The sequence below is a fragment of the Tachysurus vachellii genome, chromosome 3 (assembly GCF_030014155.1).
Source record: "Tachysurus vachellii isolate PV-2020 chromosome 3, HZAU_Pvac_v1, whole genome shotgun sequence".
Lineage (NCBI taxonomy): Eukaryota > Metazoa > Chordata > Actinopteri > Siluriformes > Bagridae > Tachysurus > Tachysurus vachellii.
The window spans coordinates 19,733,609-19,751,361 of record NC_083462.1 but is presented as its reverse complement, the minus strand read 5'-3'; the positions used below and the strand labels follow the sequence as shown (position 1 = coordinate 19,751,361).

The 17,753-nt window shown below is 41.8% G+C and overlaps 1 protein-coding gene across 3 annotated transcripts in view; it reads left to right on the top strand.

Annotated features, from left to right (window-relative positions):
• The window catches only part of fam184ab (family with sequence similarity 184 member Ab), a 106,253-nt gene that overhangs the window by 36,798 nt on the left and 51,702 nt on the right, over positions 1-17,753 (top strand). For all 3 annotated transcript variants that reach the window (XM_060866200.1, XM_060866199.1, XM_060866198.1), the window contains exons 2-6: positions 182-613; positions 737-1,159; positions 5,490-5,625; positions 7,829-8,010; positions 14,293-14,478. In XM_060866200.1, coding sequence (XP_060722183.1) covers positions 182-613; positions 737-1,159; positions 5,490-5,625; positions 7,829-8,010; positions 14,293-14,478 — 1,359 coding nt within the window. The remainder of the gene's footprint in view (positions 1-181; positions 614-736; positions 1,160-5,489; positions 5,626-7,828; positions 8,011-14,292; positions 14,479-17,753) is intronic.

Genomic DNA, 17,753 nt, shown 5'->3' with positions numbered 1-17,753 from the left:
ACACACACACACACACACATACACAGCTTTAATTTGTGCAGTGGTAACCTAAAACTCTTTCCCCCACACGTTAGCAGCTTTATTTAACAACGCTTGGTGTCTTCCCAAATCTCTTGTCACTCGTTCCCTCTCTCAAACCTCTCTTTTTTAATTTTTTTATTTTTTTATATATCCAAACCAGGTGATTTACGCGCTCAACACAAAGAACGACGAGCACGAGGCAGCTATCCAAACCCTGAAGGAGGCCCACGAAGAGGAGGTGCAGCAGATTCTGTCTGAGACACGGGAGAAGATCATGCAGTACAAGAGCAAGATCAGCGACGAGATGGACCTGAAGCGGCGCATCCAGTCGCTGGAGGAATCCATGGAGGTGCACGACAGGATGAAGCGGCAGGCGCTGACCGAGTTCGAGTCGTACCGGCAGCGCGTGGAGGACATGCAGCTGTGCACTGAGGCACAACACACACAGCGCGTGGTCAGCATGTCTCGCGAGGTTGAGGAGATGCGGCGCTCCTTCGAGGAGAAGCTGAGGGCCTTTGTTCAGGTGCAGGCACAGTTTGAGCAGGAGAAGAGACAGGCGCTGGAGGAGCTGCGCACCGCACACAGACAGGAGGTATCAATATCACATTTTAAAGGTTTCTACAGCTTCACAAACTCTCGAAGATCGATGAAGTTTTGTTAGAAATATATCATGGATCTCTTTGAATTAGTTTTTTTTTTTTGTTTTTTTGTTCAGGTTCAGGAGCTGCTGCGATCACACCAGAGCCAGAACGCCAACTACAGCAAAGATCAGGAGAAGCTGAGCCAGCTGCACAAGCAGGAGGTGGAGGCTCTGACAGAGAGGGTGGAGGAGCTCAAGCAGGACAAGAAACGCCTGGTGGAGGAGTACGAGGCCAAGCTGAACAAGGCACAGGCCTTCTACGAGAGAGAGCTGGAGGCCATGAAGCGCACGCAGCAGATGACGGCCGAGAACCTGCTGGCCTGGAAGAAGACCGAGGCGGAGCTGAGGAAGGAGTTCCAGGCACAGGAGGCGGCGCTGCAGAAGACGCTGGGGAAGCTGCGCTCCGAGCTACAGCGGGTTCAAGAGGAAGCCAGAGAGAGCCAGGAGAAATCGCACAAACTGCAGGAATCACTAACCTCTGCTGAGAGCAACATTAAGGTACAGTGACCAACAGAATGTAAAGAACCTGCATGGAGATCAATAAAACCAGCTTTTATCATCTCAAAAGGACTTCAATCATCTGCACGTTTCATCCTTCTTTTTCTCAAGCAGGCCTCAAATCTCAAGTACAGTTCATCAAACATACAAACAAACAGATCCCATAGTGTGGAATTAGGATGAACATAAGGTTAAGACATGTTGGCTTTATTATCTTTCCTTTCATCATTTCCTTTTATCTCTGTTCCTACGGTAACACCATAATAGACACAACAATCTCATTAAATACAGACTATAAAATAAATGATAAATAAACTAATCTGATAAACAACACACTACAGCCTGAGCTCCACCGAAGCAGTAAAGAGTAGCCCGAGGAAACAAATGACTAATGCTGAGTAGTAGTTATTGTGTTTATAAGCAAGAGACATTACATATCGCTCTAAACACAGAGACGAATTTAACATGGCGACATTTGAAAAATTTAAGATGAAATTTTACCGGGATTCACGTCCACGATTAAATGAAAAGCTCACATGCTATTCCGGTCTTGTTCACCACCGTGCTGCCCTCATACGCCACACCAGGGTAGGGGTTCAGCAATAAAATTAGACACTATGCAGCTCGAGGGCACAACAAACTCAGTTTATGATAACTGAGGAGCGTTTATCTATTGATCTATTTTCTTATCTATTTATCTATTGACTTATTTTTTCAGCCATGTTTATTTTGGCAGAAGGAAAGCCACTGGAAAAAATCAGCCGCTTTATGGACGTTTTGTGTATTGATAGATCAGCACAAACACAGACACTCACACACATACACACTCACCTACTCACCCCCCCACACACCGACACACATACACACACAATCACACACACTCTCACATATACACACACTCACACCCACACACCTACTCAAGCATTTCACTGCATGTCGTACTCTGTATGTACGTGTATGTGACAAATAAAATTTGATTTGATTTGATTTGATTTGATTTGATTTGACACACACACCCACCCACACACACAAACACACACACCTACTTATACACACCCACACACCTACTCACTTCCCACTCACACGTACTTACACCACTTACACCCCCCACACACCCACTCACCCCCTCCCCACGCACCCACTCACACAAACACACACACCTACTTGCACCCCCTCACACACAAACACACAAACCTACTTACACCCCTCCACACACACATGCCTACTCACCCCCCCACACACAAACACGCACCCCCTCACACACACAAACACACACACCTACTTGCACACCCACACCCACACACCTACGTGCCCTCCCACTCACCCACCCACCGACACAAACACCTACTTACACCCCCCCTCACACACACAAACACCTACTTACACCCCCTCACACAAACACACACCTACTTACACACCCACACACCTAGTCACCCCCCACTCTCACCTACTCAACCCCCCCACACACACCTACTTACACCACTTACACCTCCACACACCTACTCACCCCCTCCCCATGCACCCACTCACATAAACACACACACCTACTTGCACCCCCTCACACACACACACACAAACACACAAACCTACTTACACCCCCCCAAACACACACACGCCTACTCACCCCCACACACACCCACACCTACTTACACACCCACAAACCCACACCCACACACCTACTTAACACACAGAAACACACAAACCTACTTACACCCCTGTGATGCACTAATCTGAGTTTCAGCAACAAAACTCTTACAGCTCATGTATGGATCCACATCGAGTTTTACTTTAAGGTCATTTATAGAGGCTAAAGTGACCACGCCCCTTCAGACTCACCTTCATTCCATCCTATCCAGAAGAACCAAGAGACTCGCTAATTTCCTCATTTCCTACAGAATCCACACAGAATATATCCACAGCTGATTCATAAAATCAGAACGCTTGAGTTTAGTGCTGATGTACCACGAACACAAAGGCGCCATTTCATCCCCTCTTTTCTTTTGATCTTCAAAGCATGCAGCACACAGATTGTGTTTAGCACACACGCATCTCCTGTTAATGAGTGAGCCGTCATTAAATCCCTCGGACCCCCTTTCTGAATTAAGAAACCCAGACGTTATTTACGAGCATAATTAGCGCACCGGGGCTTCAGAGCCATCTCCGAGTAGACACACAGAAGGAAAAGGAAAAGTAAGTGTTCAGAAATCAATTTTCAAAATGTTTAGCTAATGACACGGGAAAAAAAGCACTTTAATCTGGCCTACACAATACAGTTTGTTACTTCTAATACAGTCTGTGTAATACAGTATCGTACAATACAGTTAATACACCAGAGAGGGATTTCTGCGGGGATCTGACCAGAAGAAGCACTTTAGTTCTCTATAAATCCATGAATAATAATTAAATCTAGTAATTTAATAACCCAGTTATTAAATTTTATAGCTACACTCTGAATCGGATAAAGGTTGGTGACTAAAAATGATTGAAAATTTCTTTGCAGAAGAATTTTTGATTTTTTTTTTTTTTTTTTATTCAGCAGTCAAATAAGCTGTAATGAAATCTGCAGGAAAAGAAATTGAACATTCAACGTTTTTGAGATTATTAACGTCTTGTTAACTTCACAACACTTACTTAGGAATCTATGTAGGTTCCTACAGAACTACGGAAAGAACAATCATTCCACAATAACTGATATTTAATCTCTTTTATTCACATTAGATTTGACTCAGTAGAACGAACGAGTCACAGATAGAAAAAAACAGCTCTAGTGTCCCGATCCGTAGATCAGTCCTCCAGCAAAATATGTTCCACACTCAGTTCTCTGCTCTCACACCCTCAGTTACTGTCTGCATGGCGTTCTGATCTGACAGTATGTGCACACAGACAGATAAATACAGTCATCAGATTATATAAAAATGTGTCTGTAATTACGATCAGAGATTCATTCCGTGGGTCGTGCAAATTCTAAGATAAACCAGGGTTTGTCAACTGGTGCAATGAAATGCAGCGTTCGATACTTTAAAATATGCTCTTTTGAAGAAAGTTGACACATGAACAAATGGCTGTAGTTGAACCAGTCACATAAATTTATGTCAACTATTTTATTAAAGCCAGCAGATTGGACCGAGAGCCAAAGAGCTAGAGACATTGGGACAGAAAAGCAAGAGTTTTCATAGCTTTTCATAGCTTTTTTTTAATTTATGATTGGCATGGGATGGTACAGTGCCACCAGGTGGTCCATCCCGTGCTCTCATTGCTGCGGCCCGGGTTCGTTTCCCAGTCAGGGAGCTAACTTTAAAGGTTGAATGTGGCAACGCTGGGCGTTAGTGTGAAACAACTGTGAAGCATTGGATACATGCTGGATTCAGACTGAGGTGGGGGTGGAGTATTTATAAAATGATTGACAAGAGGTTTATGTAAATGAAAAAAAAAACTCCAGACCATAATGCATTTTTCCAAGCAATGAAAAAAAAACCAGACGTATATTAGCTCATGGGTTAAAGCATTACATTTAGGGCCTGTGGTAGCCTAGTGGTTAAGGTGTTGGGCTACCAATCGGAATACATTTTTTTACAACTAAGAATAAAAATGAACTCTTGTACCTCCTAAAGGTTAATGTTGCCATTCATCATGTTAGTTGCTTATCCAGACTTTCATAGGTTAAAATTATTATGTAAACGGAACGTCAAAGTCTACGTACAGAGGAAATATAGAAGAATGGCAGTAAAGTGTGCCAGTGTTTTGGTGTTGTTGTTTATTTTTCAGTCCCGCTGCGTCAATCTGTTTAAGAATACACACAAGAATACACACCCTTTGTTTTGTGAACTTCAAAATGAGTTAATTTTCTGCATCACACAGAGAAGCCTGCACTCACAGCATAATATAAAAACGGTCCAATTAGACCTGACGAAGTGGCTGTTCCTGTTCACCGCTCCGCGAGAGCACGAGAATGCGTCGAAAAGTTTCGAACGAGTAATAAAGGAAGATTCCAGGCAGAAAATCAGAGAGTGATAGATAGCCAGGATTGGATAATAGGAGCGAACATGACAGCAATTGAGAGAATGAAAAAGTGGCTAGATAGAAAATTGTTACTGAGCATCGGATAGGGAGAGTGGAGGGAGATGAGGTGCATATTCACAATTCATGAGAAGAAAAAGGAAGATGGCTGGAGAGAGAGAGCGAGAGATAGGGATGGAGGGAGGGGAGGGAGAGAGGGAGGGAGAGAGAGAGAGCGGGAGGGAAAGTTAAGAATAAGACGGTATCTGTGTCACAGCTCATTTCATTTCATCACTGGGTTTATTTGTGTGTGTGTGTGTGTGTGTGTGCACAGGACCTGCATAAACAGCTGGATGAGGTGACTCAGGATGCAGAGATCATAGCGATCAGGCAGAAAGAAGCCGAGTGCGAGCTGGAAGCCACCAGAGACAGAGTCCAGCAGCAGGCCACGGAGATCCTCCTTAAAGCCAGTGAGATATCTCCATCGATATATATACTCTCCTTATACACTCATTCCTCTTTGAGAGAAGGAAATCAGATATAGCTGTTATATCTAGCTTTCCTTTTGTTTCCTTTTGCTTCTTTACTGACATATTTTCTATTCATGCATGAAATAAGTGCTTTGTTCAGTACATTTAATGCCTTAGACATGAAGACAGCTAGATTTGTAAACTTACAAGCTGTTAAAACCCCATGACCAATTTAATGACTACAGAAAAACAGTACCAGTGGAGGATCAAGCACTTAAGGCTCTAGGTTGTTGCTTGGAGGAATGGGGTTCAAGCCCCAGCACTGGGGAGCTTCTGCCCTTAAGCAAGGCCTGTGGAATGTGGTAGCTTAGTGTTTCCACCAATCTGAAGGTTGTGAGTTCCAATCCGAGGTCTCCTAAGCTGCCACTCAACCCTGGAATGCTCAGTTGTATAAAAAAATGAGATTAAATGTAAGCCACTCTGGATAATACTGGAAATGTACATGTGCTGCTCAGCTGCTCATTGATCAGTATATGTGTCTAGTATGTATCCAATCTGCCATGTTGTCGTTGTCATGTGACCTACAACATCATAACGTGTCTCATCATGCCAAGAATCCATATGTTTCTTTGAGACACTTCTAACCAATCTACCTTGGCAGTTTTGAAGAAGGTAAGAAGAACATTGTCCTTGAGAAGTCCAGAAGTCCTTGAGTTGTTTACTGACAGGTTTAGAAGCCCAGTTTCTACTAAAGCCTCCAATTTCTTCCTCCTCACTTTGAAAGAACTGAGGAGGAAGGAATAGGTGGCTGTAGTGGAAACTGGGCTTCTAAACCAAATGTATCATTATCTGCAAAAGTAGAGGCTGACTCAGATTTCCAGTGTTCTGGGTTTCAATTCACACCTCTACAGAATTCTACCCTTTTATACCCACATGGAGCAGCTGCTGGTGGTGGAGGTGTGTGTGTATATATATATATATATATATATATATATATAATAAACAAACCCCATGGTCCCTGTTTACATGGGTTTAAGAGCCAAACTAGCACTTACTGAGATGCAAGAGTAGTAATAAATATGAAGATATAACTCTGTGGACCATGTAGTGCTTTCAATCTTCTGGGACATCACTGGCTCTCCAGCCTCTGACATAATTTCTATTTTAAAAGCCATTGTGTTGCTTTCTCCTCAAGTCCAGATTCCTTACTTGGTCTTTGGTGTCCTTGTTGATGAAGCTTTTATGGTGGAGTATTAAAGTATCTATCCGGTAAAAGATGCAATGCCCCTGTTTGGCAACCCCAACCACACCTGATATCTCCTGATTTACTTCTGAGTGGTTGTAGCACTCGGTGATTCCCAGCAGCGCTGCGATTTGCTTGTTGGGTCACAAAGCGATTTATTCCAATCTTTACTCGTCTCCTCTGTGATTTGTGAAGGGAATAAGGGAGTTTAAAAGCCAGAAACCGGTTTTTGGTTTGTCTTTTCCCAGCCACTCTGTGTGGATCTATGTTAGGTAAATTTTGGGTGACACATCGCCTGCTGGTTTCCTGGCAACAGCAGCCGAATGTCACCGAGCCAATTTCTGGAACTCTCCTTCAAACCTGAGGTCTAAACACCTAGACTCAATGCCAGTTCTACTGTTTTGGTGTCACTGTATGCATCAACAGGGCAAATGTTGGATGTTCAGATGGATTAACTTCAATATTACGCTTGCAATACTGCTGGTGCTTTTTTTGGTTTGTTTTGTTTTGCATGATCTCTATTTATATCTCAGTGTTTATAACCTTAATGCTTACTAATGCAGATCAAGTAAATGAAGTCAAATGTTTGGCAAAGACAGTTCTTTATATGTACTTCAAACTGAAAGGAGTATCTTGAAATAGTGATTTTTAAAGGGGATTACGAACGACCTTCTCCTGAGAGGCATGGGTGAAACAGAAAAGCAACAACTCAAAAGACATTCATTATCTTTGCTGTAATCAAAATCTGTTCATTCAGCTCTCCAGGTCTCAGTGTGTTCTTTGTCTCTCCCATTATCTAGCCGCACCTGGTGTCCTGATAACATCCATTAGAGCTATTACACTGAAGTAAAATCAAGTCCGACGGCCAGACCTAGGACGAGCCAGGATGCTAGAGTGAAAAAGAATTTGAAACTTTTTTGTTTCGAGCTCTAAAGATTCGAATGTGACATCTGATCTCAGGTCAGATCGGCAGCCTGCAGGCCACGCAGATGACCCACGAGGCGGCCATCCGCGACCTGGAGTCGGAGAAGTCGCGTCTGAAGGACAAGGTGTTACGTCTGGAGGAGGAGAGGGGAGCGCTACAGAGCAAAAGCCAGGCTTTGGACGAGAGGCAGAGGCAGCAGATCCTTACGCTCGATAAGGTACTGCGCAAACTACACCACATCACTCATCAGAAAGACACGCCGAGAAAGACGACCTTCTTCTGTTCTTTCTTCACAAGCTCTCGTCATCTTGTTCCCTGCCAAAAAAAAAAAAGGCAGCAAACTGAATCATATCCATTTCACTTTTTCACCTCATACACAAGGACTGTGGCAGACATTTCACACCAGATCAGCTTTCTAAATCAAAAAGCACAGAGATGAGAGCGGCGAAAAAGAACCGTGCCATTGCTCTTTGACAGACTTTTTGAATCTGTTAGTAATACCATTTTCTTAGCTGTAGAGATATGATGAAGCACACAGTTTGAAGCCTTCCTCCAGCTCGCTAAGAGGAGCTTGACGGGTATTGTTACATAGCAGATGAACTTCTCAGACATTTTTGTTCAGTAGTTTACTTTCCGACTCTATAAACGTCTTTAAAACATCAGTAAATTAGTCCTAATTCATTAAGTATATGCTATGAATCTATATAGCAATTTGTCGGGACAAACATTGATGTTGTGGAGGTTGTTTGACATAACATCAGAATAGTTCCTCTTATTATGTTAAGCATTTGAATAGATCACGTGTATGTTGTGGTAATGTCATTCCACACTCATTGTGGAGGTCGACATGCAGGTGACGGCACGTGACGTCATCAGAATACACATCACGTAGTTCCTCTAACTGTGTTGAGTGTTTTGATAGGTCAAATGTCCATGTTGTAATAAGCTTTTTCAAGCCAACATAATAATAATAAAAGTTGTGATTGTGTGAAGAACGTAATTATTCACCTCTCCTAAATTAGTTCTGCTATCAGAAGTCCCAAGATGAGCTGAATGCAGTCAGAATAATGTCACATCATCTCAATATAAATAATCCTCTTCCTTGAAGATGCCATGAAGTCTACTGTAAGGTAGCGACCAAAACAAGCCCTGATTATTCTGCTTCACTGTAATATAGCATTATTTTTTTATCGTTTGAAATTGAGGTTCAAACAGCAGGTTAAGTCTGATTTCTTTCTTAAATTGGACTTTTTATTTTTTTAAACGTCACGTCTGCTTTGCAAAGTACAACTGAACAAATTTGATTAAATTCCGTATAAGATATTCAGTGCAAACAACCGTGTTATAAAGCAGATGAGCTTGACCTTTACTGCTTCAGGCCACTGTTTGTACTCTGTTGTGTATCTCAAGATGTGCAGTGAAAAAATTGTCTAATGTCATTAAATCTGAATTTGTTCAGAAAAAGCAATGAACTAATATAACAAAATACAATGCTTATATTTTTCATTACAGTGTAAGAATAATTCCTGTTTTGTTGTGTGTGTGTGTGTGTGTGTGTGTGTGTGTGTGTGTGTGTGTGTGTGTGTGTGTGTGCAGATACATCACTAATTAACCTGCAGAGACCTGTGTTATATGCTGAACTAAAAAATCCATTCTGCTGCAGCATTTATTCCAGCTGCTTAATTCCCTTCTTGTGTTAAACAGTAGCCACTCGGGTGCCATTATTTCTCTAGCTTTAAATCCAAACACACCAAAAAAACAAAGTGTAACCTTTTTTAGTCATTATTAAAAGTTCAACAGGAACTTTTCATTTACTGCCATTTCAAAATTTTCTTATTACATACGATAACTATTTCAGCAATATTCATAAACACAGATTTCAGCGGCGTCTCAATTCACCGATCAGGTAGTCAGACAAAAATAACCTCTGAATCAGCTACAGCTACAAATGTACGTACCTTGTTAACAACTCGAATGATTATATATAAATAGAGATATAAATATTGACTTAAATGGGATGTGGTAGCCTAGTGGTTAAGGTGCTGGACTACCAATCGAAAGCTTGTGAGTTTGAATCCCAAGTCCACCAGGCTGCCACTTCTGGGCCCCTGAGCAAGGCCCTTAATTCTCAATTGCTCAGTGGCATAAAAAAGATAAAAATATAGAGAGCTGATTGAGACACACCCTTAGTGTTGGGACATTTAAAAGCTGTATAGAGCTTAATTACTAACATGTCTGGAAATGCCCTCTATAGTGTCAGGAGCTAATGGGACGGTTCACCTCCAGACCGAAGAGGGAGGTGTAAGAAATGACAGTTTGTAGGCACTCAGATTCCACTCCAAGATGCATGTCAGAAAGAGCTCATTCCCAAAAAGGCTTAAGTATCATAAGGTAATACGTTTAGAGCTCTAAATGAATAACCTTGATTAATTGTTAGTATGGGAGCAGCAGCAGGACATCAATGACCGTCACTAACTAAAGGGTAAACGTGACCACGATTAATAGTTAAAGACATCCGGCTAGACGACAATGTGTGACCCAGCCATTTGGGAGACACAGTTCTTACACTCAATACACATTTAAACTACACTCCACATTTAAACTACCTGTGCCCCTTTTCCACCGAGGCAGTTTGAGTGCTGGTTCGGAGCCTAATTTAGAACCAGTTCTTTCTTTTTCGACAGCCAAAGCACCGGCTCTGAACCAGGAAAAGTGGCCCTTAAGTAGCACCAAAACGTTGCTGGTCTAGACTTAAGAACCGCTTGCGTCAGGGGCTGTGGGCGGAGCTACTGTTAGCACATTTGATAATGTACCTTAAGTATACTAATGTTTAATACACTTTTACTTTAAGCACACATTATAGTAAGTAGCTACATGCTAAGGCTAACTTTTTTCTGTGTTAATGATAAAATAATGTTATGTACTTTCTCGATTACAACCTCCGTTTATACAGATTACATGGAGCTGCACGTACACGTTGGATTCGCCATGTTTGGGTGTTAATTTAGGTTCACAAAGCCATGAGCATTAACAGTAAAGCAACATCCACCATTGTTGTTGTTGATGTGTTTGTGTTTGCCGCTGCTGCGCTAAAGTTGCTGGGACACGTGACACGTATACAGTGATGTCAAACTCGTGACGTCTCTGTGATGCTCTCTAACCGATGGAAAGGCAAACCGGTTCTTAGAAGGTTCGCCAGTGGAACCAACTTTGAACAAGCACCAGCACTAGCTCTGAACCAGCACCCGGTTCTTTCTGGTGGAAAAGGGGCAAAAGAGGAAAAAAAATGTATAATGCTTGTCCTGTGTTTTTCTTGACTCCACTGAACTTCATGTATTTTGTCACTGCCAAACTGGAATAAACTACTCCTTCTTCTTCTTCAACCTCATCTTCACCTTCATCCCCACATGTTTTGTGCCACGCCCCTCGAAGCAGCTTCACAGAACATAAGAAATGTATTAAAAGTAAAAGTTCTAGATTAATATTAGACTTCTCTTTAAATGTGTTTGTATTTATCTCTAATTAACAAGTCTGAGGTGACTGAGGTGAGGAAAAACTCCCTTAGATGGAAGAGGAAGAAACCTTAAGAGGAACCAGACTCAAAAGTGAACCTCATCCTCATTTGGGTGACACTGGAGGGTGTGATTATAAACTGTTATAAACACCAGAGAGTGTTGTTAGGAATAATGTCCTTTCTACAGTCAGAGACAGCGGTCTGACGCGGTGTGTTTTCAGGTTCCCATGTCATATCCCATGTTACTCATGTCCTGTGTAAGTTTTGTTAGTTTTATTTCATCCTGCATGTGGGTTCGATTTTCATTACTCGGGGGATCCAGACTCCCTCAGAGACCCGGGTTCGATCCCCGCTTCAGGCGGCGTCCCCCGACCATTACACATTTTAGAAAACCTTTTTTTTCAGCATGTTTCTTCAGTTGCTACTTTTTGAATTAGAGGAAACTTTTTTTTATTAGAGTTTATATATTTAAATGTGAATTACAGCCTGGAGAAAAGGGCAAAGTTGTAGACAGTCTCCACATTGCACAATGCAATTCCATGTAAATGTCAAAGACGATTTTTATTCAGTTTCTTAGGCTGCATAAGTACAATGCAGTAACCTCCTCCGTACAACCGAGCAGTTCAACATCTGAGCTGTAATAAAACCTAGTCTGGGGATTTAATATTCATTCTCAACTTCTCTTTTTATTCTCTCTCCCTTACTTTAGGTTGTATTAAGAGTTGATTACTGCAATATGTCACTCTGTAGTTTATGTTTTGTGATGTAAATACTCTCAAAAAATCCCAGAAAGCAGTTTGCTGCCAGAATTAAACATATGACAATATAAAATAATTGTAAAAGTAGAAATTGTTGCTTATCTCAAAGACACAATTAAGACTTTTTAAGTTAACAATTAAGTTGAAGCGAGATTCCATTGTAGAAGGTAAATGCTCAGGCTCATCCTTTAAAGAATGTCGTATCCTGAAATCCACTGGGGGTCATGTAGCTCGAGCCATATGTTAATGTTTGAGGAACTGCTTCACCACATTTAAGAGCTCAAAAGCACGCCACTGTGCACTGAAGAAGCAGATGAGTCGGGAGCTCATCATACACTTCAGGTTTCCTGATGTCTATCAAGAGTACAGGTTTCCCAATGTGGTCCAAGTTCAGCTTTTTTATACACCAAATGCTCTTTATGGATTATACAGTAGAACATCTGGAAAACACAACCATCAGCTTTACACAACCCTACAAGGGCTATCCATGTCTCTTTCATTCCTCAAGTTCTATCTTTTAACATCTTGAACATCGCAAGACTCCCAGTACTTCTCAAGATCCGAATATAAACGTGTTTGTTTCCGCAGTTTTCACCGTGACGGAGGAAGGTATACAAAGTATAGTTACAACACTGAGACAAATTTATTCCTTCTATATGTGACTTATTAGCAGAAGCAGTGTTCCACGATGAAGTTTCAAAATAAGCTGAGTTCACTTCACTGACTGACGTTTTTAATATGTTTACCTTGTGCTTGTAAAATTCGGGGCCTTCGGGAAGTTTCCAGCCCACGTCAGGATGGAGTGATGTGAAAGATTTGCGGCTTTAAATCGGAAAGCAGGATGATTTTCCGTTCCTTTCAGCGGCAAAAACAGATAGGTCAGGGGTTTGACCGTTTTCTCTCCATACCTCAGGGGTTTCATTTGGGTTCTCTGGTTTCCTCCCTCAGCCCAAAGATATGTTGTAGGCTGATTGGCATCTCTGAATTGTCCATAGTTTGTGAATGGGTGTCCGTTTAACTGTAACTGTAACTGGAAGAAAGGAATGAATGAAGGAATGAATAAAGGAAGGAAGGACAGAATGGAGGAATGAATGAAGGTGGGAAGGATGCAAGGAAGGAAGGATGGAAGAAATTGGGGAATGAATGAAGGAAGGAAGGAATAACAGAAGGAAGGAAAGATGGAAGGAATGGAGGTAGGAAGGATTGAATGAATTAATGGATTAATTAATTAATTAAGAAAGTAAGGAATGAAGGATTAAATGAATTAATTACAAGATTATTTCAAAATTAGATTTGGCAAAATCACGCAAAAGCCGTTCTGTTTGTGACAAAATTAATTTGATAACATTTTGGAATGCAAAACTAAATAAATAATTGAATTGTGGTTCTAATCAAATAAAGAACATGTGGCTTGATCAAAGAGCCACAGAGAAGCATCTGAAGGTTCTCTGATTCAAACCCGATTGTAAACACAAGCGAACTTCCTGTGTAAAGATCGACATAACTTGGTTGAACCTAAGCTGCTGGCTAAGAACACAACCTGCTTTCTTCTAGAGAGAAGAAAAGAGCACGGCCTCGCTTTACGAAACGTTTGGCGTTGCTATGACAACGTGGGGCTAAATGAAGTCAGGAGCACGTGATTGACTCTGCTGGATGTTCCTAGCTCGCGCTCTTGCTGTACTGGAATCTCTTGCTGTTGTGAATTCACTAATAATGTGTTCGAGTGAGAGATCTGAGACCCGTCACCATCCGAATCGCGGTGGAATAACAAGCCTCCATCGCTACCTGTTCATCACAGACTGACAATAACATGCTGCATCTGAGCCTCTGAGTGCCTCGGGGCTGTGCAGTTCCACTCCCTGTCATTTTCCATGTGTGTTCTTAAAGCTCAAAAGCTTACATAAGCATGTTATGACCATGTGAGCTTTAGTACTTTACTGGGCCTGATTTTTGTCAATAATTCAGCCAGCATGTTTATATTATGGGATATCCAGGAAAAAATAGTGATCTTAAATATAGTCTTTAACCTGTTTTATTTTCATATCAAGCCATGATGTAATGCTCAAATCTGATTGGCCAGAAGGTTGTGTTTTTCTGTCTGTCTGTCTGTCTGTCTATCTATCTCTCTCTCTCTCTCTCTCTCTCACTCTCTCTCTCTTTCTCTCTCTCTCTCTCCTGTTATTCACAGGTTTGTGACATTCTCTTGCTTTTTTCTCTCCCCGTGCAGAATCTTCGGGAGGAGAAGCAGGTCTATGAGAAGGAGCTGATGAACCTGCGGAACAGATATGAGGAGGAAACCTCTCACTTCAGAGAGACTCAGAGCCGTGTGCTGGATGAACTGTCCAAAAAACACAGGTCTGCCCTGGAGAACGCCCAGAGCTCAGCCGAGAAAGAGAAGAACAGACTGCTGGCCGTGAGTGTGCTCTCACTCACACACACACTCACACAGACTCTCACACACACGCTGACACACACGCTCTCACACGCACGCTCTCGCACACTCACACACACGGTCTCACACACGCTCACACACATGGTTTCACACCCTCACACACACGCTCACACACACTCTCTCTCACACACTCATACACACACCCTCACACACATGCTCACTCACACTCTCACACACTCACACACACTCTTACACACACTTAAACACACTCACACTCTCACACACCCACACACACTCACATGTCTCTCGCACACTCTCACTCACACATTCAGACTCACACCCACACACACATACAGACACACACACAGCCACACTCACAGACACACACACACACACACACACAAGAGAGGAAAGTAAGGAATGAAACCCTGTGTAGCTGTTGCTATTGAGCTGATACTGTGAAGGACACACACACATCTCCTAAGCTTGCTAAGCTATAAGTACACTACTCCAGGAAGTCAAAAATATTAAAACTTTAAAGGCAATATTTTACAAGACCTAATTTTCAAGCTTTTGGTTAATGGCTCTGAACTTGTGCATGTAATTTATGTTCTATTATAATGGAACACTGTTAAAATGATGTAATTGGATACAACAGTGAACTAAACGTGTCTCTTTAACTGGAGCAAATATTTTAATTATTTCCATCAGCTTCCGAAACGTGAGTTGTACTTTTTTGTGACTAAATGCCAGATGAAAGTTTTCTTAAATAAAAACAGATCTAATACGTTTCAATTCATAACAACGTCACGATAAGCTGCAAAGAAAGCATTTTTTTTTGTTGTTTTTTTATCCTTCAGTATGCAGGGATCAGTGTCGCCACTGGTAATGTTTGTTGTGTCTCTAACTGTATAACATTAGGCTTAATATTGTTTAAAACATTTAAATAGTTCTCTTTCACAGTCGCATCGCATTCGATCAGTGCTGGTTGGAAACGAAAGTGCGCTTCTTTCCACGTCGGCACATAAAGTGTGTTATCTTTTTGTCACGCTGTTTGTGAGAGAGAGAAGAGCAGATATGTGACAGCGAGGCGGCTGTGGCTTAGTCCTAGGCTCTATTGTTGTTGTTGTCTCACGTTGGATGCTCTATTATTGGCCCTTGTCAGGCGAGGTTAGTGTTTTGACAGCAGGAACACACACAAGGCAATTCATTGTCTCGCTCTCGCATCCTGCAGCTCCATGAACTGACTTTCGTTCCATCTGATTGGCTTTATTGATTTTCTTTGTATGTGTGTGTGTGTGTGTGTGTGTGTGTGTGTGTGTGTGTGTGTGTGTGTGTGTGTGTTTGTGTGTGTGTGTGTTTGTGTGTGTGTGTTTGTGTGTGTGTGTGTTTGTGTGTGTGTGTGTGTGTGTTTGTGTGTGTGTGTGTTTGTGTGTGTGTGTTTGTGTGTGTGTCCACCAGCCAATTGTTTAATTGAACAACAGGGTTTCAGTGTTCAGCTGGTGGACCTCAACACAAGGGATTTTAACATATAGTCGACTGCCACATATTCCTATTTTGCACATACTATACTTAAGCACATATGACCTGCTATAACTTTATTTATTGTTGTACATATATTTACATATTTATCTGCATTTGTTCCTTTGCACATTTTTTTGTTGCTATGTACCTGTACTATGCAATAACAGTAAGGATCTATCTATCTATCTATCTATCTATCTATCTATCTATCTATCTATCTATCTATCTATCTATCTATCCTTCTGTCTGTCTGTCCATCTGTCTGTCTGTCTGCCTTTATCTATCTATCTGTTTATTTTTCTATCAGTCTGTCTGTCTATCATCTGTCTGTCTATCGTCTGTCTGTCTGTCTGTCTGTCTGTCTGTCTATCAGTCTGTCTATCATATGTCTGTCTGTCTATCTAAAAGCAGTAGAAACATTGGAAGAATTAGATTTGTTTTTTTTTGTGTCATTCATTTAAAGCAGTCACACTGTATTTATTCACTTTTGGCTCTCCATGACGCAGATATGCAAATAAGAATGTTAAGGTGAGTTTTAGGAGTGTACGGTGTGAAAGGTCATATTATGAAGATCCAGGATTAACTGGTAACCCTGGGTAAAGTATGAGCAGTGTGAAAGCTCTAACAACATAACCCAGGATTGTGTTTCCCCAAAGTGTAGAATCACCCAGGGGAATTAATTCAGACTAATAGACTAAAATAGACTAAAGACTAATAGACTAAAATTTTCCATAGGTGTGATTTATATTGGACGTATGCAGTGATCACAGCTCTTGACTTCCTGAACAGAACTGACAGACACGTCAGTGCGTTTTTTTTCAAGTTTGACTATGTTCCATACGCTCGAGTCCAGCTGCTCAAGCTCCTGGAAGCCTCAAGGGTTCTACGAAGAAGTGTATTCCTTCCAAACCCACGCTTCATTAGTCATCCCAGCTCTTCCTCCTGCCCTAGACGACTTGTCCTCTTCATGCTGACACACACCTTTACATTCCTTCAGCACTCTGTCTGACACTCCACATCCGTTTCTCTTGTCATCTGCAGGCATGAGCCCAGTAGCTACAAAATGACATGACCGGCTTGTCTGTTGTGATATTTTCGACTGAAAGCATATGAAATGTAAGCCCACAAAAGCCGCGCATGATCGACTCAGCCAACACACAATCTGTCATCTATCTCAGTCGGCCGCATTCCTGCCAACAAACAGCCGCCCATCACGCTCCGAAACCACCGCATACTGTTTCATCCATTAGCCATTTAATATCAAACACGCACTGAGAGAACGTGGTGACGAAGAGTACCAAATAACACTAATTCACGAGTGCAGCAGTGAGACATCATGTGCGCAGATAGCAGTTACACAAAGAACAAGAGCGTGGTGATTTTTTCTTCATTAACACGTACAAAATATAGCTGACTTAATCTCTAGGAGACTGTCGGACTGTCAGGAAAAAAACATTCTCATCCATAAAAAACCTTGCAATGTTCTTCTGGTTGTTCTTCACGTTCACCTGTAAGAACATGTATAAGTGAAGCTTATACATTAGCTACCAGCTGACACGCTTTATCAGAACAGTTTAACTCTATGAAAAAACTTTTGTACAGCATTGTGATGGACAGAAGGATGAAGCTAAGAACAATGGGGCATAGTTTCATGTACCTTGGACTCAGATAGGAGACACAACATACATGTTTCTAAGGAAAGTTCCAGCTCAGGCTGCAGGATTCATAACTAAGCCGCAAAAACCAAACTGTCACCAAACGCCTCGTACTGT